Raw genomic sequence first — 20,810 nt, 5'->3', positions numbered from 1 at the left:
AATGACCTCCCTGGCAAAAGGGAGCTGCCACGAAAGCCCTGTTGGAACCCCAAAGACAGGAAGGAGTGCTGAGCAGGGCTTCAGGGAGCACACTGCAGAGGTCAAGGCTGCGCAAAGAACTGTAGTGTGAAACCGTTCCTGTAGGAATACTGGATGCAAGTGTGGAGCACAGCAGAAGGGAAGACCTAATGATATTTTGTAGATTTTAGGATACGGCAATTTGGGGGCCGGGGTTTGCCAGGCCAGTTCCCCGATGGAGCTATACTGTGGACACTCTGGACACAGGCTGGTGCAGGAACAGGCCTTGTCAGCTGCAAAGCAAAGAGGGGTTTAAGCCAAGCGAAATGAGTTGCCCTCAAAAAGTAATGTGCACCCTTCATGTGGCTGGCAGTTTTGACATTAAAGTTGCATTCATTTTAAGATAAGGTTATTATTACTAGAAAATCATGAGCAACCATAACTGTTCAGAATCCCAACTGTTTATTACCCATTATGTATCTGTTACCACTCCACAGTCCCATGGTTTGTTATGTGTTATTAGTATAATTGCCCCATAACGGGCTCTGCTTCTTTGACACTGTTACAACTGCCATGATTCACAATGTCAATATTACAAGGGAGAAAGCATCATATACAATGAAATAATGCATGACTTCAATTATTCAAATATTATACCATTCTTAGCCATGATTACAGTTACCATGTTGCTTATCAAAGGTGCATTAGTAATAACAAACCACCAATTAATCCAATGTTCCATGTGGTGTTATAAATAGCTACTCTTCTGTGAGGGAATATGTAGAGGGCATCTAGTTAATGTACATTTGTTCTGATAAGGAATAAGAAGTAACCATTAATAAGCAATATTCATTATAGTAAATACTCTATCAGTACATTTTTATTTGCAGCTCACATTCATTCATTCAGCAAGTATTTATTTGCCACCCCTGAAATGCTAGGTACTGTTCTATGGACACTGGGGATACCAAGAGCACCTGAGTAATCAAGAGAGAAAAGGGTTTCCTCTATTAACTTACATTCAAACAGATGACAAAGGAAATAAGTGAATACATAATCTAATGTCAGATAACCACAAGTCTTATGATGAAAATTAAATTCATGTAAGAGGAGAGTAAATTGCTTTACAGAAGCAGAGATAATTAGACAAGAGCATAGATAATTCTCCCACAGCAACAGGTAGGAATTCTGAGTATGTGCATTCAGACATGGATAGAAAGGTAGATTGGGCGTGGAGATAGGATCACTTTTACTCAGCATTTCTTCTATTTTCCCCGAGAATGAGAAGCAAGATTAGACAAGGGGAGTGAGGAGAAAGGTATGAGGACAGAGGATGTGTGAAATAGTCTTCTTGGATGATGGGGACATACACTGATTCAAGAAATGGAGCAGAATCTTGCCATTTGCGACGACGTGGATGGAACTAGAGCGTATCATGCTTAGTGAAATAAGTCAATCGGAGAAAGACAACTATCATATGATCTCCCTGATATGAGGACATGGAGAAGCAACATGGGGGGGTAGGGGGATAGGAGAAGAATAAATGAAACAAGATGGGATTGGGAGGGAGACAAACCATAAATGACTCTTAATCTCACAAAACAAACTGGGGGTTGCTGGGGGGAGGTGGGATTGGGAGAGGGGGAGCGGGCTATGGACATTGGGGAGGGGAGGCGAACCATAAGAGACTATGGACTCTGAAAAACAACCTGAGGGTTTTGAAGGGTCAGGGGTGGGAGGTTGGGGGGAACAGGTGGTGGGTAATGGGGAGGGCACGTTTTGCATGGAGCACTGGGTGTTGTGCAAAAAGAATGAATACTGTTACGCTGAAAAAATAAATAAAATGGAAAAGAAAAAAAAAAAAAAAGAAATGGAGCAGAATCCCAAGAATGCCCTTAGGGTTTGCATGGACATTTGTGGAGATAAATTTAAAGTTAGACATCTCAGAATGGCTGTTTTTCCCCAGCCACAAGACTGATTGGGTCTCACTCAGAAATTTGCAAACAGGCAACCATTTGGTTAAATATCACATTCTTGGTGAACCAAGAGACTACAGAGACACTCAGAGCAGGAGAAGACAGCCCACTTGGAAAACGAAGGCAAATGTCAGAGATGTGGCAGGTGGTAAACAAGACAACACCTGCTTCACTGAGTCTCTCTTTATGGCATCCCAGAACCTGAAGTCATCCCAGAACCTACTGACTTTGAACAACCCTAAAAGCATCTGCATGTAGCTCATTTGTACAAATTTTAAACATATTTGCTTTGGGCTTTTTTTTTTGGTGGACTTTTTTTTATAACTTTGGTGCATTCACATGAAACTGAGCCCACTTTCACATATTAGAAAAAACACATCTGCTAAGTTCATAAAACAAATCTCTACTGAAAAAAAGCATGGGAAAAAAAAAAGAATTCTATTTCCCTGATTCTATCATGCACATCCCTCATCCCACCCCTATATTACAAGTTCAGTGATTATGAAATCAAGATGCACCTTACAATCCATTGTGAAGAATTTTGCCAGTTATCAGAGAAGCTGGTCACAAAATAGCTGTGATTGCCCACAGGTTTTGAATATAGCCCGTTCTTCAAGAAAATGATTGTGGCATTTTTTTAAAAGCAGAAGAGAAGGTTACATGTGACCCATTCATGTAAAGGTAAGAGGGAAGCATTGCCTTCAACTTAAAAGAGAAGTTGAACTCAAGTCCTCAAACTTAAGTCCAAAGTCATTAGCCAAATCCCAGCATTTTTTCCCCCAAATTTTACAATTGTCTCTAAAGGTAAAAAAGTACAGAGTAAGATTGGAGAAGTCAAGATTTCCCAGGATTAGGGGGGCACATTAAAAGAGTTGATTCTTTTTTTTACCTAAATGTAATCATAGGAAGACACTGAAGGGTGTATTCAGGAGAGTCATGTGATCCAACCCACATTTTAAAGTTCACACTGGCATCTTTGTGTAGTATGAATCAACAGGGACTCACGTAGAGGCAGAGACCAGCTGGGAGGTAACTTCAGTGGTCCAAATGAGAGATTATGTCAGCCATCAGTAGTGTGGCTGTCATGAGATGGAGGGCAATATAGAGACTAGGGATAAAGTATCTGGAGTTGGAACCAATAGAAGATGGAGGTTGACTGAATGTGGTTGTTCCAAGATGTGCAAATTTTAGGAATGACTCCCAAGTGCCTGGTTCAAGCAATATGGTGGGTAGGCTGCCATTATTAAGTCAAGGATGCCTAAGGAAGAAACAAGTTTGGGTCTGCATGCTGGGGAGTTCATGAAACACATAAAACATGTCAAGTAACAGTTAAATATATGACACTGGAGTTCTGGGAAAGAGGTCAAAGCAAAAGATACAAATTTGAAAGTTATTAGTAAAAGTTACTGACAACCGGGGGAATGGAGGGGTTCACTCACAGAGAGAGAACCCAGCAGAGGTACTCAGCCCAGGCAGTGCATGAGAATCACCTGCGGAGCTTACAAATGACGGGACATTTTAAATACACACTCAGGCTTCAGAGCCACCAGTATAGGGAAGAAAAGACAAAGGGACCAAAGCCTTGGGCAAGAAGTTTAGGAGAAAAGCCAATGAGAAGACTCAAAAGGAGCAAAGAGTAGAGGAGAACCAGGTAAATGTAGTTGTATAGACCCTATAATAATAATTACCACTCCCCAAAAGAAAATGACAGGGAAATACTGATCAGGCCATTAGGAATCTGAAGACTGTATGCCAATCTCATGGCCCTCTGACATTAAGCCTCACAGTGGACACCTAATTAGGGAACAGACATCTGAAGGGGTTTATTACAAGACTGAGTTCTCCTACAGTATCACAGTCTCGAGGGCTCCCCAGAGAACCACCCAGATCTTGATGTCTGCTGAATTCAGAGTCCAACAGCAGCTGCTCATGCCTGGCTTACTGTGGAGGGCAGTAGACATGTACCAACCTCCTCAACCCATGTGGAGAAGAGAATTAAGAACAAGGGCAGAGAATAAGCAGACTGCCCTTCTCTAACTGTAAATAAGTATTCTTGCTCATGTTTGAGAAGAGGACAGGTGGAGCTTTTGTTAAAATGCAGGTTCTCAAGCAGGTCTGGGAAGGCCCGGATTCTCTATTTGCAACACTCTTCCAGATAAAGGTGGATCTGTACTCTGCTATTGTTGGAAACCCTCTTCTGTATTAAACCCTCAGAATGCCACACTCAGTTCTGCCCTGAAGCTGGTATGTGGAATCTTGCCTAAATACTTTCAACTGTGCCTGTTTCCACTCTGTGCTTGGCCTGCCCACCTCTTCACTGGGGCTGTCATCCTGCCAGCCTGCACCTCTGAACCCCATTTGTAGTTCAATTTCGATTATCCCCTGTTGGTTCAACAGCCCTGGAACACAATCCATCCTCTGAGTTTACAGGATCTACACATCCCTTCTTTTTCTACCAATAGGACCTCTTAGGGATGGGGAAGACAGTCCCTGTGAATGTGGCCTGGTCCCATTGTTTCCGTGGCTCATCACTATTTCTGTCAATGAAGCAAGGACACACACATACCTGGCTGAAGTCCTGGGATAGAAGGGGCTGGGAATAAGCCCCTAAAAAGCAGTAGCAGAAAAAGAAGATCTATAGCCACTGCTTGAGCTACAGACCCCTGTTGCCTCTTTCCCACAGAGGAGCTCTGATGGCTCCCACAGCTATGCAACTTCATGTGATTCCTCTGCTCTCAGGCCCAAACACAGATCACACAGAGACCACCTGTCCAGGGGGCTTCCAATTTAAGAAAGAAAGGAATGTGTATATATACACACACATGCGTACACACACATACGCGTTAAGAGAGATTAAATTTGAAATTTCCTTTGTCTCTACATTATAGTAAATAAAGGCATTTGGTGTTTGGAAATGCAAATAAAACAAGGCATGTTATATACTTTTTCTAAGAGAAGAAAAACTGTTCTCCTAGAGAAGCCATCTGCCCGGCAGCATCTTTGCTCACAAGGCTTGCTGCACTTACAAGGGGCCTTTGCAGCACTTGACGGCTTGTGCCACAGCCCCCTATTGAACTGGGATTGAAACGACCTTCCCAACCAGCTGGTGAGGGCAAGTTCCAAGTCTCAACACCATCCCAGGGCTTATAGATCCTGGAACAGTCTCTTCAGTGAGGCAGAAGCTCTTGATTTTACAGTAGGCCACACCCCCTCTCCCTCACTTTAATGAGCATCTTAATGTTGTCCAGCACTACTGCAGAAGGCAGAATAATAGTTCCTAAAGATGTCTGCATCCTAAGCCTGGAAACCTGTGAAGGCATTACTCTGCATGGCAAGAGGAAATTTGCAGGTGTAATCTTGAGTTGGATAAGATGATCTTGGGTTGTCCGGTGGGCCCACGTTAATCACAACTGCCCTGATGAGTGGGGGGCAGGAATATCAGAGAGAGGCTTGAAAATGTTATGCTGCTGGCTTCGAGTACAGAGAAAAAGAATGTGAGCCAATGAGCAGAGCTGGCCCCTAGAAACTGGAAAAGGCAAGGACAAAGATTCTCCCCAAGAGTTTCCAAGAGGAATCCCTGCTGAAATCTTGGTTTGAGCCTAGTGACTCCACTGACCTAGAGAAATATAATGCATTTGTGTCACTTTAGGTCACTAAAGTTTGGTCACTAAGTTTGTGGTAATTTGTTATGGTGGAAGTGGGAAAATAGTACAACTCCATTTTGGGAATAAATTAATGTAAGAATCTACTTGTTCTTTTCTCACAGAAGCAGCTCATTTTCCTGAGTCTATCGTCTTTTCTTCTATCACAAGAAATGACACAGATTTTGGAACAAGGAGGGGAGATTAATTCACCATCTTGCCTAGTCACTTTATTCTGGGGTGTTTTTGCTCACTTATTTATTTTTGATAGATAGTCTTCCAGTGGTAAAAATAGAGTGCTTATAAAGGAAGATGTGAGAAAAAGAGATGATATTCAGCATAATTAGCTAAGTATCAGTATTAGTAAGGGCACGTGGAATGTTAAAGCTGCCGCTGGTCAGAAATAGTACACTTCTGTTCGGGAAAATAGCAAAAAGTGTGCATGTCTCCTCCAAAGCCACGATGAATCCAAGAGACTCTCTTGCTCACTCTGAAGGAAGACAGTCAGTCCACATTGCAGGTTCTGACTGAGTATCTGGGAAATAAAAGGCAGCGAAGGGGCTCAGACTTTTTGAGTAAATATAAAGTGTTGAATAAAGTGCAGAGTACAGAGAAAGGGAGAACCTTCTTTTAACCGAAGAACTGTTAGTCTTAAATAAGATCCTTACCAAAAAGTCCAGCAACCCTTGAAACACAAATCTAATCCAGCATTTGTATCCACAGGTATGTGCGTTTTGCAGCCGAATGATCTGTGGCATCCCTCAGACACTCAAAGAAATGCATAATCCCAAAATAAGGGTTAAGAACAACTAGTGCTACGACATCATCATCTTTTATTTAAGAAGTGTCTACACAGACAGTGTTCTGCACAGAAAACTGTGAAATGTTCTATTTCTATTCTACCCAGCTCATGACTAAGCTGATGCCTCCAGCCAAATAATCACATGCCAGGATCTCATTAGATCTCACAGGTCAGGCTGGTAAGAAGGCAGCTGGGTGAAGGCTACCTAAGGAGTGCCAGCAATGGCTCCAGAGTGGGATGTCTGACTCCCTGCCACGGCAGTTCTTCCCAGCTGTGCTGTTGGGTGTACAGTTCAGTTCAGCACATACCGACTTTCCTAAAAACATTAAAAGTAAGTCTCTACTTATAGTACTTGGAGAATACAAGTCCAGCAACTGGGAAGCCTGCCCTGTGAAAGGTTATACATCATCTTGGGAGCTTGACTATGTTCACACTGAAAATCATCAAATGAATGGACAGTAACCAACTGACAGTAGGAGAAATATATTTAAGTCTAGAAGCTGTTGATGATAAGGTAGGCCTCATCTCCTCTACCTCTTTCTACTGAATATCTAAAACTATATAGGAAAATAAACACAGATGTGGTTTGATTAAAAAATATTTTTGGTAAGAATATAAAACTGTTTATACTATAAGTTCCAACTTACTAATTTCATCTCATAACTGAATCAGTCTGGTGTATCTGTTAAGACAGGAGTTGGCAGATTATAGCCCACAGGCCAAACAGGACCCATCACCTGTTTTTGTTCATCCCAAGGACAAAAAAAAATGGTTTTTAGATCTTTTAAGTATCTTATTTATATGAGAGAGAGAGAGAGAGAGAAAGCATGAGCAGAAAGAGGGAAAAGCAGACTCCCTTCTGAGCAGAGAACCTGACACAGGCTCAACCCCAGGACCCACAGAGCACAAACTGAGCTGAAGGCAGACACTTAACCATCTGAGCCACCCAGGTGCCCCAGTAAAAATGGCTAAAAAAGTTCAAAAGAATATTTTGTAACATGTGAAAATGATATAGAATTCCAATTTCAATGTCCACAAAGTTTACAGGAACCCAGCCACACTCCCGCTTACCTACTGTTTGTGACTGCTTTTGTGCTAATCCACAGAACTGAGCAGCTGTGGCAGAGACCACAAGGCCCATAAAGGTCAAAATAGTTATTTGCTGTCCCTTTACAGGAGAAGATGCTGCCCTGCGGGTTCAGAGCTCTGGCTGTCATTGGGCAGCCTGGCGCAAGAGGCCTGAGCTCTGTGGGGTTGTCTCTCCACCCATCTCTCCCTTACAGGGCTGCCGTGTGGATTCTGAGAATAGGAAAATGCCAAGCACATCAACAGCAGCACGTGGGCACCACGTCTGAGTTAGTCAGCTCTCACTTCACTATTGCTGCTGTTTGTTGCTACCAGAATTACACTAATGCACCTTTACCGGGGAGGGCATTCTATCTTCCTAAACCTGTCTGGAAATCAGGGTTGACACTAATTTATAGTCTCACCTACTCTTAAAAAATATCTTTTCATTAATTGGTCATAATATTTTTGAAATTAGTCCCAGTCTCCTTCCCAAATGAAGACAGTCATCAATCACTGTGGTACTGTAATGGGCACTAATTAGAAGTTTAACTCAAAGGACAGTCATTTTTAATGTTAGTATCTTGTTCTGTCCTCATATTTCAAAACCATTTTCAAAAATGCATCCCAGCTAGAGACAGTGGAAAGAGAGATGATATATTCCAGTTCTGCTCCCTTTTTGACAGATAATTAAACTAGGACTCAAAGGGGTCAAGCAACTTTCTCGAAGCACAGGAAACCCTTAATTAAAATGAACATTCACTGACTTGTATTTGGACTTTTGCTTTGCACTAATCCACCTGCAGGTTTTTTCAGACAAAAGCTTTGAACTTATTGGCTTGACTGAAAATTCAAAATAGTTTCTAGTCATACAAGTAGACAACTTACCATGACAATTTCTCTTGGTCATGATGCTCTTATTTCATTTAGAAATGCCACAAATACATCCAGTTAATGCATTAAATATGAAAAGACTTGCTGAAGACACTCAATTTATTAATGATTCAGGAGAACTTCCTAAAGCATCTATTTGGAATACATTTATAATTCATTTCACAGCTTAGCTGTGGTCCCACAGGGCAAATATTTATCAAATATTTCTCTGTTTTAAGTCCTCCTTTTACATTTATTTGCAGAAGAATAGATTTTTTTTTCCCAAATAAAGGCTAAACTTCCTAAAAGCATCCATCCATCTATTGTAATTTAATGTGCATTTCCTGATAAGGTGACAGTAATGGGCTTTCAAATATAACAGAGTACACTGTGCAACCAAACAAAAGAATAATTATTAAACATAATAGCTGGCTATAAATTGAACACGATACACACTGAGTACATCATAAATATTTATTAGAGTAACTATGGTAATTAATAAACACAGTAATCAACACAAGGGGAAACAACATCTGAAAAACCTCCCAAGGCAAGAAAAGCTTCGTAACTCAGCTACTGGCAAACGATACATGACCAGCAGTATGAAAATCAGAGGATCTGGCTTGACTAGTACCAGTGGAGTTAAGAGCACAAGAGTGGAGAATATCTTGAATCTGGCTGCCACTGCTCCAACCCACTGACACCGACAACTGATGGTCTCTACTTCCCATGGCTTATCACAGCTACAGGGGAGTATCTGAAATGAGAGCATTGGCTTTGGAGCTAGAAATATTTAAGTTTGCACCCAGTTCTTCCTCCTCTGACTGGGAAACCTGGCTCAAATTACTTAAAGTCTCCATGCCAACTGTAAAAAAGAAATAACATACACGTGTGAGAGTTTTGTGTGGCTAGACTCACCGTGGTGGTCCTTTTGCAGAGTGAACAAATAGCAAATCACTATGTTGTACACCTGAAACTAGTACAGCGTCACATGTCAGTTAGACCTCAGTAAAAATGTAAGTTTAAAAAAGAGTTGCTGTGTAGATAAAGGTACACTATGTCACATACTTAGCTAAATATCTGGAACAAAGTCCATATTCAATAACTGGGCCTTCTTACTCTACTGGTAAAACTTCTGTGACTTCTGAGCCTGACATCACACCTACTGCTGTTATTACTTCCACTAGTACAACCACTAGAAGTCACTGGATCCCACTCCTTTGGCCAATGTATTATTAGTGGTCATATTGTAATATGATCAATATGGTATATGTATTGTATATGTATATGTATTGTATATGTATATTGTATATGTATATGTATATGTATATGTATGTATATGTATATGTATTGTAATATGGTCAATTGTAATAATTCAGAATCTTTGTATCTATACACATAGGCCCACTAGGCTAGCTAAAACGTAAAAAAGTAAACAAAACGGACAATAGTTAATGTTGGTAAGGATGTAGAGAAACTAAATCCTTCATATACTTCTCATGAGAGTATAAAATGGGGCAATCACTATGGAAAACATTTTATGTCAAAGAGTTACCATTTGACTCTCAGTCGCTCTACTCCTAGAGATATATACCCAAGAGAAAAGAAAACATGTCCACCCAAAAACATACACAAATGTTCACAGCAGCATTATTCAAAATAACCAAAAAATGGAAATGACTCAAATGTCTATCAAAGATGAATGGATTAACAAGATGTGGTAGATCTACATAATGGAATACTATTCAGAAATAAAAAATAATGAGAGCTTTCTGCTGGGCAGGGAGCCTGCTTCCCTTCCTCTCTCTCTGCCTGCCTCTCTGCCTACTTGTGATCTCTGTCTGTCAAATAAATAAATCCTAAAAAAATTATTAGAAATAAAAAATAATGAAACATGGATACATGCTACAAGATGGATGAACCCTCAAAACATCATGTTAAGTGAAAGAAGCCAGGTACAAAAGATCATATCTTATGTGATTCCATTTATAGGACATGATCAGAATAGGGCAAATCCATAGAGACAGAGAGTCGACTACTGATTGCCAGGAGCTGGGAGGAAGTGTAGACAGAGTCATTGCTAGGGGTATGAACTTTCTTTCTGGGGGGGATGACAAAGTTCTAAACTTAGATAGTGGTAATGGTTGCACAGCTCTGGGAATACATTCAAAACCAGTGAATTTTATGGTGTGTGAATTATATCTCAAAAAAGCCACTTTAAAAATAGAATTAATCAAAAATAAATAAATAAATAAAAATAAAAATAAAATCTCTTTAAAAATAGAATTAATCAAGCACACAGGGCAACTACATATCTGGGGAGTGGCAGAAAGGAAAAAAGTTAGTCTTCCAGATGTACTTCACTCTGCCAGGGAGTGCCAGAAGCACCACACAAATCTCCTGGGAAGCCTGGCAACGTGCACCCAGCACAAAGGACAAAGTAGGGTGGGTGAGGAGTGAACTTGGTCCCCACATTCCACACCCGCTGTCCCATCATGAAGTGGGATATTTATGATAACAAGCAGAACCTAAGATGAGAAGGAGTAGGAAGATTATAAGCTCTAGAGCTGAAAACCTCTGTGCAAAAGCTGGGGTATAAACCCATTTCCCCACATTCTAGTTTGTGACCTTGGACCCATTAGTTAACCTCCCTGGCCTTCAGTTTCCTCATCTACAAAATGAGTCTGATAACCGCACCTCGTGTCCCAGGGTTACTGTAAGGGTACCCTAATGCACAGGAAGCCCTTATAAGAGTGTCATCTGATACAAACTGCTTGTCGTCATTATCATCTCCACTGGCATTGTTCTTTGGTGCAACAGGCTGACTGACTCTACTCTCCAAAGTCAGACGAGGGGCTGCAGCACCATCCCATAGATACACATGAGCCCTCCCAAGGGAACTCCAGTCATGCTCACCACAGCACATGGTCTTGTTCCTTCCCCATCTACTGATGACAACTACTTTGATGAGGCCTCTTCCTTAACACAGACAATAAAGGCACCCAAGGAGAGCAGCACTGGACATTTGCACTGGCAGGTAACAGCAGCAACCTGAAGTGTAGACTCATGCACATTTTCGGGTGTTCTTCACTGAATGTTCACAACCAGCCAACAAGGTAGGCATTGTTAATCACATTGCTTTACAGATAAAGAAAAGTTCAAATACACTGAGTAACCACTGAGTTAATATCAGTTAAAGAAGTCGGAGCTGAAATTCCAATTCAGATCTGTGCATCTTATGACACTTTCCAGTACATTACGCTGAACTGTATTTCCAATGGAAGAGTAATTAGGAGAGGGATGAAGAATGAGGGAAGAGTAGTTATTGACTAATACAATTATTTCACACACTCAAGTAACAAGATGCCAGAGTATATGCAATGCCATTTGTTTCTTCATTCACTCAATTCCCATTCAATCACACATATATTAAGCAACGATTATGTGCTAGTATCAATGATAAAAAACAGTCTTGGAAGGAAATAGACTTTAAAAGAGAAAATTATAATAAAAATTAAAAAAATATATAGAATATGGTCAGCACATTAGTAAATGTACAGAGGAATGTGCTCGACAACAAGGAGATCAGGGAAGTGTCAACTGCGTTCCCAATGGCAGAGCTAGCCCAATCCACAGCCCTCAACTTCTTTAAACAAGAATTCAGAGGAGAATACCATATGCTCATTTTCAATGCCTTTCTCTCTTCTGGAACAATGATGAATGGAATTTGAAGCTTCCGAGTCTTCTCTATGATTTGTTTCTATTTGGAAAATTTCCAGCCCACAATCCTTCCCCTTCTACCTCATGGGACAGGACAAGCATGGACCCAACTGGAGCATTGACTAGGGGAGGGTGTAGAATGAAGGATCCATGGCAGAAGAGTCCATCCCAGGAATGGGCTGCAAGAGGGCAGAGGCTGTCTGTGAGATCAAAAGTGAGCCACAACCCCTAAGACATTTGTATCTATTTCAGGACTGATAAAATTCTGACAGACTGAATGGTATGTGGAAGTAATTCATTGCACATGTTATAAAGCATATTTCACAGGGCAGAGAGTGACAGCTACATAAACACATCTTAATGTAGTCCTAAAATCCTAATATCTCCACTGTGCTCACAACCACAGAGATAACACTTAAGGTTCTAATCCTGTTAGAGGGACCATGTACTTTCACCAACTCTTTCCCTATAGCAAAGACAAGGCAATTACCATGAAAGAGAAAGAATAAGGAGTAGATACATGAAATATTCCTTTGGAAGGACCAGCTAAATTCTCAGAGATTTGGAAGGATCAATGTTTAGATGGTAAATAAGAAATACACTAAATTCATTTTAGGAACTTAAGTTTTTTTCAAATATTTTAAGGTCATGTGTTAACCCAATATGTTCACATAAATAAGGCGGAAAATATATCCAACAAATAACACAATATCTATCTTATGAATCGGAAGAAAACAATCTGTCAATTGAAATTCTAAGACTTGATATACTATTAAGATTGAATTTTTCCTACAAATGCCATGATTTTATAATGAAAGTTAAACGAGAATTCAGAGAAAAAAACCTGAGGCTCATTTTCAATGACAAAATATTCCTGAATTTTGGGGTGCCTGGGTGGCTCAGTCGGTTCAGCTTCCAACTCTTGGTTTCAGCTCAGGTCATGACCTTGGGGTCATAGGATCAAGCCCCATGTGGGGCTCCACACTCAGCATGGAGACTGCTTGGGATTCTTTCCCTCTTCCTCTCCCTACCCTCTCTCGCACTCTTCCTCTTTCTCAACCTCTCTTTTGAATAAGTAAAATCTTTAAAAAAAATTCTTGAATTTATAAAGTATTTATAATATTCAAAAGTCATTCCCAGAGTAAGTGCTACAAGCATAAGCAATAAAGAGCCACAAATAAGAATTTAAGCAAAATTCAATATAAAACAAAACACAGAAAGAACATATGTGGGACAAAATACCTATCATGTATTAGTCCTGAATAGTGCTCAGCATAATTATTTTCATTTGTCAGAAGAATAAAAGATATTTTTTAATTCTTGATAACCAATGGTGAAATACTCATCTCTAAATTTAACTAAAATGTATGTACTGATTATTCTTTATGAGATGAAACAGAAATTGTTTTCAAATTTGGCATATGGCAAATAAGATTTATTTTAATCATAGCAAATTGTATATCAAACTTAAATGCCTCTTTCTTGATGGTGCCTATTTAAAAGCAGTTGACTTGAATCTTTTTAATAGTATGAAACAAACTGTGTTTGGATGGAAAATCATTTTGAACTGTCATATGCTGCAGATTTATTAAATACAACATTTAGAAAATGGAAACGCTTCCATTTTAAGAAAATTTCATTTTGAAAATGTGTGCATTTAAAAAAGTAGATTTCACAATAAGGACAGTATGGAAATCTGTTCACCAGATATTTACTTCAAAAATCTCAATTTTTGTTTTAGCCACAGTGACTAAAGTCCTTTTGTTCATTTCTCTTTGATCTAACAAGGAACAGTAGAAAACAAAGCCTTGATTGTTCTTAAGGTATTTAATGACTATTTTTAAAAAGCTGATAATAAGAACAGCAACTCTAGAAACAGAAAATCAACCACTTTCTGAAAGGTAGGACTGGCGGAGAAGTGAATCTAAAACGACGGGAAGATAGACCGCGGGGGGAGGGGCCGGCTCCCGGCAAGCGGCGGAGCAACGGAGCACAAAATCAGGACTTTTAAAAGTCTGTTCCACTGAGGGACATTGCTCCAGAGGCTAAACCAGGGTGAAGCCCACGCGGGGCCAGCGTGGCCCCAGGCCCCGCAGGGTCACAGAAGGATCGGGGGTGTCGGAGTGTCGGAGAGCTTGCAGGTATTAGAACGGAGAAGCCGGCTGCAGAGACAGAGCCGAGGACTGAACTCTCAGCTCGGGGTTACCTTGAACTGGTCGCGGGCTGGGTGAGCTCGGAGCGTGGCTAGAGGCTGGGGATACGGGAGTGATTGGGTGCTGTCCTCTGGGGGCGCACTGAGGAGTGGGGCCCCAGGCTCTCGGCTCCTCCGGGCCGGAGACTGGGAGGCCGCCATGTTCATTCCCGTCCTCCGGAACTCTACGGAAAGCGTTCAGGGAACAGAAGCTCCCAAAAGCGAACCCGAGCCGATTACTTAGTCCGGCCGCTGGTAAGGGCGGTGCAATCCTGCCTCGGGCAAAGACACTTGAGAGTCACTACAACAGGCCCCTCCCCCAGAAGATCAACAAAATATCCAGCCAGGACGAAGTTCATTTATCAAGGAGAAAGCAGATTCAATCCCTAAGACAGCAGAGCAATTCCAGAGGAGGAGAAAGCAAAGCACGGAACTCATGGCTTTCTCCCCATGATTCTTTAGTCTTGCGGCTACTTCAATTTTTTTTTTCTTTTTTCAATTTTTTTTTCTTTCTTCAATTTTTTTTCTTTTTTCTTTTTTCTTCTTCTGCTAAATTTTTTAAAACTTTTACCCTTTTCTTTTTTAAAGTTTTTTGACTAGTTCATCTAAATATATATATTTTTTCTTTCCTTTTTATATTTTTTTATTTGTTTTATTTTTTAAATTTTTTTCTTTTCTTTTTTTTTTTTCTTTTTTTTTCAGAACCTGTTTTTATCCCCTTTCTCCCCCCCACAATTTGGGGTCTCTTCTGATTTGGTTACAGCGCATTTTTCCGGGGTCTTTCCCACACTTTTAGTAGTTTATTTGCTCCTTCATATCCTCTTATCTGGACAAAATGACAAGGCGGAAAAAATCACCACAAACAAAAGAACAAGAGACAGTACCGAAGGCTAGGGACCTAATCAACACAGACATGGGTAATATGTCAGATCAAGAGTTCAGAATGACGATTCTGAACATTCTAGCCGGGCTCGAAAAAGGCATGGAAGATATGAGAGAAACCCTCTCTGGAGATATTAAAGCCCTTTCTGGAGAAATTAAAGAACTAAAATCTAACCAAGTTGAAATCAAAAAAGCTATTAATGAGGTGCAATCAAAAATGGAGGCTCTCACTGCTAGGATAAATGAGGCAGAAGAAAGAATTAGTGATATAGAAGACCAAATGACAGAGAATAAGGAAGCCGAGCAAAAGAGGGACAAACAGCTACTGGACCATGAAGGGAGAATTCGAGAGATAAGTGACACCATAAGACGAAACAACATTAGAATAATTGGGATTCCAGAAGAAGAAGAAACAGAGAGGGGAGCAGAAGGTCAATTGGAGAGAATCATTGGAGAGAATTTCCCTAATATGGCAAAGGGAACAAGCATCAAAATCCAGGAGATGCAGAGAACCCCCCTCAAAGTCAACAAGAATAGGTCCACACCCCGTCACCTAATAGTAAAATTTACAAGTCTTAGTGACAAAGAGAAAATCCTAAAAGCAGCCCGAGAAAAGAAGTCTGTAACATACAATGGTAAAAATATTAGACTGGCGGCAGACTTATCCACAGAGACCTGGCAGGCCAGAAAGAGCTGGCATGATATATTCAGAGCACTAAACGAGAAAAACATGCAGCCAAGAACACTCTATCCAGCTAGGCTATCATTGAAAATAGAAGGAGAGATAAAAAGCTTCCAGGACAAACAAAAACTGAAAGAATTTGCAAACACCAAACCAGATCTACAGGAAATATTGAAAGGGGTCCTCTAAGCAAAGAGAGAGCCTAAAAGTAGTAGATCAGAAAGGTACAGAGACAATATACAGTAACAGTCACCTTACAGGCTAATAATGGCACTAAATTCATATCTCTCAATAGTTACCCTGAATGTTAATGGGCTAAATGCCCCAATCAAAAGACACAGGGTATCAGAATGGATAAAAAAACAAAACCCATCAGTATGTTGCCTACAAGAAACTCATTTTAGACGCGAAGACACCTCCAGATTTAAAGTGAGGGGGTGGAAAACAATTTACCATGCTAATGGGCATCAGAAGAAAGCTGGGGTGGCATTCCTTATATCAGATCAATTAGATTTTAAGCCAAAGACTATAATAAGAGATGAGGAAGGATACTATATCCTACTCAAAGGGTCTGTCCAACAAGAAGATCTAACAATTTTAAATATCTATGCCCCTAACGTGGGAGCAGCCAACTATATCAACCAATTAATAACAAAATCAAAGAAACACATCAATAATAATACAATAATAGTAGGGGACTTGAACACTCCCCTCACTGAAATGGACAGATCATCCAAGCCAAAGATCAACAAGGAAATAAAGGCCTTAAATGACACACTGGACCAGATGGACATCACAGATATATTCAGAACATTTCATCCCAAAGCAACAGAATACACATTCTTCTCTAGTGCACATGGAACCTTCTCCAGAATAGATCACATCCTGGGTCACAAATCAGGTCTCAACCGGTATCAAAAGATTAGGATTATTCCCTGCATATTTTCAGACCACAATGCTCTGAAGCTAGAACTCAATCACAAGAGGAAAGCTGGAAAGAACCCAAATACATGGAGACTAAACAGCATCCTTCTAAAGAATGAATGGGTTAACCAGGAAATTAAAGAAGAATTGAAAAAATTCATGGAAACAAATAATGAAAACACAACAGTTCAAAATCTGTGGGACACAGCAAAGGCAGTCCTGAGAGGAAAATATATAGCAGTACAAGCCTTTCTCAAGAAACAAGAAAGGTCTCAAGTACACAACCTAACCCTACGCGTAAAGGAGCTGGAGAAAGAACAAGAAAGAAACCCTAAACCCAGCAGGAGAAGAGAAATCATAAAGATCAGAGCAGAAATCAATGAAATAGAAACCAAAAAAACAATAGAAAAAATCAATGAAACTAGGAGCTGGTTCTTTGAAAGAATCAATAAGATTGATAAACCCCTGGCCAGACTCATCCAAAAGAAAAGAGAAAGGACCCAAATCAATAAAATCATGAATGAAAGAGGAGAGATCACAACTAACACCAAAGAAATACAGACAATTATAAGAACATACTATGAGCAACTCTACGCCAACAAATTGGCCAATCTGGAAGAAATGGATGCATTCCTAGAGACATATAAACTACCACAACTGAACCAGGAAGAAATAGAAAACCTGAACAGGCCCATCACCAGTAAGGAGATTGAAACAGTCATCCAAAATCTCCAAACAAACAAAAGCCCAGGGCCAGACGGCTTCTCAGGGGAATTCTACCAAACATTTAAAGAAGAACTCATTCCTATTCTCCTGAAACTGTTCCAAAAAATAGAAATGGAAGGAAAACTTCCAAACTCATTTTATGAGGCCAGCATCACCTTGATCCCAAAACCAGACAAGGATCCCACCAAAAAAGAGAACTACAGACCAATATCCTTGATGAACACAGACGCAAAAATTCTTGCCAAAATACTAGCCAATAGGATTCAACAGTACATTAAAAGGATTATTCACCACGATCAAGTGGGATTTATTCCAGGGCTGCAGGGTTGGTTCAACATCCGCAAATCAATCAATGTGATACAACACATTAATAAAAGAAAGAACAAGAACCATATGATACTCTCAATCGATGCTGAAAAAGCATTTGACAAAGTACAGCATCCCTTCCTGATCAAAACTCTTCAAAGTGTAGGGATAGAGGGCACATACCTCAATATTATCAAAGCCATCTATGAAAAACCCACCGCAAATATCATTCTCAATGGAGAAAAACTGAAAGCTTTTCCGTTAAGGTCAGGAACACGGCAGGGATGTCCATTATCACCACTGCTATTCAACATAGTACTAGAAGTCCTAGCCTCAGCAATCAGACAACAAAAAGAAATTAAAGGCATCCAAATTGGTAAAGAAGAAGTCAAACTATCACTCTTCGCAGATGATATGATACTATATGTGGAAAACCCAAAAGACTCCACTCCAAAACTGCTAGAACTTGTTCAGGAATTCAGTAAAGTGTCAGGATATAAAATCAATGCACAGAAATCAGTTGCATTTCTGTACACCAACAACAAGACTGAAGAAAGAGAAATTAAGGAGTCAATCCCATTTACAATTGTACCCAAAACTATAAGATACCTAGGAATAAACCTAACCAAAGAGACTAAGAATCTATACACAGAAAATTATAAAGTACTCATGAAAGAAATTGAGGAAGACACCAAAAAATGGAAAAATGTTCCATGCTCCTGGATTGGAAGAATAAATATTGTGAAAATGTCTACGCTACCTAAAGCAATCTACACATTTAATGCAATCCCTATCAAAATACCATCCATTTTTTTCAAAGAAAGGGAACAAATAATCCTAAAATTTATATGGAACCAGAAAAGACCTCGAATAGCCAAAGGAATGTTGAAGAACAAAGCCAAAGTTGGTGGCATCACAATTCCGGACTTCAAGCTCTATTACAAAGCTGTCATCATCAAGACAGCATGGTACTGGCACAAAAACAGACACATAGATCAGTGGAACAGAATAGAGAGCCCAGAAATCGACCCTCAACTCTATGGTCAACTAATCTTCGACAAAGCAGGAAAGAATGTCCAATGGAAAAAAGACAGCCTCTTCAATAAATGGTGCTGGGAAAATTGGACAGCCACATGCAGAAAAATGAAATTGGACCACTTCCTTACACCACACACGAAAATAGACTCCAAATGGATGAAGGACCTCACTGTGAGAAAGGAATCCATCCAAATCCTTGAGGAGAATGCAGGCAGCAACCTCTTCGACCTCAGCCGTAGCAACATCTTCCTAGGAACAACGGCAAAGGCAAGGGAAGCAAGGGCAAAAATGAACTATTGGGATTTCATCAAGATCCAAAGCTTTTGCACAGCAAAGGAAACAGTTAACAAAACCAAAAGACAACTGACAGAATGGGAGAAGATATTTGCAAACGACACATCAGATAAAGGGCTAGTATCCAAAATCTATAAGGAACTTAGCAAACTCAACACCCAAAGAACAAACAATCCAATCAAGAAATGGGCAGAGGACATGAACAGACATTTCGGCAAAGAAGACATCCAGATGGCCAACAGACACATGAAAAAGTGCTCCACGTCACTCGGCATCAGGGAAATACAAATCAAAACCACAATGAGATATCACCTCACACCAGTCAGAATGGCTAAAATTAACAAGTCAGGAAATGACAGATGCTGGCGAGGATGTGGAGAAAGGGGAACCCTCCTCCACTGTTGGTGGGAATGCAAGCTGGTGCAACCACTCTGGAAAACAGCATGGAGGTTCCTCAAAATGTTGAAAATAGAACTACCCTATGACCCAGCAATTGCACTACTGGGTATTTACCCTAAAGATACAAACATAGTGATCCAAAGGGGCACGTGTACCCGAATGTTTATAGCAGCAATGTCTACAATAGCCAAGCTATGGAAAGAACCTAGATGTCCATCAACAGATGAATGGAAAAAGAAGATGTGGTATATATACACAATGGAATACTATGCAGCCATCAAAAGAAATGAAATCTTGCCATTTGCGACGACGTGGATGGAACTAGAGCGTATCATGCTTAGTGAAATAAATCAATCGGAGAAAGACAACTATCATATGATCTCCCTGATATGAGGACATGGAGAAGCAACATGGGGGGGGTAGGGGGATAGGAGAAGAATAAATGAAACAAGATGGGATTGGGAGGGAGACAAACCATAAATGACTCTTAATCTCACAAAACAAACTGGGGGTTGCTGGGGGGAGGTGGGATTGGGAGAGGGGGAGCGGGCTATGGACATTGGGGAGGGGAGGCGAACCATAAGAGACTATGGACTCTGAAAAACAACCTGAGGGTTTTGAAGGGTCAGGGGTGGGAGGTTGGGGCAACCTGAGGGTTTTGAAGGGTCAGGGGTGGGAGGTTGGGGGAACAGGTGGTGGGTAATGGGGAGGGCACGTTTTGCATGGAGCACTGGGTGTTGTGCAAAAAGAATGAATACTGTTACGCTGAAAAAAAAATAAATATTATTAGTATATTAAAAAAAATAAATAAAAAGCTGATAATAGCAATAAAGCTTTAAAAAAAGCTTTAAAAAAGAAAAAAAGAAAAAGCATATAAAGTCTAAACAGCAAACTCAAACAGGAACATGTTAGAACGCCTCTCAAAATCAGTTGTGGGCAATCTCCACATTCCCCTTGTCAGGTGCACGTCAGCTGGCCATCTCTCTACCCAGGAGCTGGGACTGGGAATGGTGTCAGTGGAAGTCTGCTCTTCCCACTGTGCCAAAAAATCAGAGCCTCGAGGGAGGGGCAGGTACCGGCCAGGACAGCAGTGCACTGCTTGGAAGTGCATACCTTTACCCGCTGGTCATCCACATCGATGACTGTAGCCACGCGAATGAGCCTGGGGTTCCTTCTGTCCACTGCTTCAAGTCTCATGCTCGGCAAAAAGCCGTGGGGTGTCCGCTGGAATGTCAGAAGAGTAAAGTGAGCAAAACCCAACTGCTCAGACACA

At 40.6% G+C, this 20,810-nt stretch overlaps 1 protein-coding gene across 1 annotated transcript in view; it reads right to left on the bottom strand.

Annotated features, from left to right (window-relative positions):
- The window catches only part of L3MBTL4 (L3MBTL histone methyl-lysine binding protein 4), a 500,325-nt gene that overhangs the window by 244,799 nt on the left and 234,716 nt on the right, over positions 1 to 20,810 (bottom strand). Inside the window, exon 12 of the mRNA XM_046025260.1 lies at positions 20,651 to 20,761. Within this exon, the coding sequence (XP_045881216.1) occupies positions 20,651 to 20,761 (111 nt within the window). The remainder of the gene's footprint in view (positions 1 to 20,650; positions 20,762 to 20,810) is intronic.

The sequence above is a fragment of the Meles meles genome, chromosome 12, assembly GCF_922984935.1.
Source record: "Meles meles chromosome 12, mMelMel3.1 paternal haplotype, whole genome shotgun sequence".
Taxonomy (NCBI): Eukaryota; Metazoa; Chordata; class Mammalia; order Carnivora; family Mustelidae; genus Meles; species Meles meles.
Note: the sequence above shows the minus strand (reverse complement) of the source record. Positions and strands in the feature narration are given on the sequence as shown.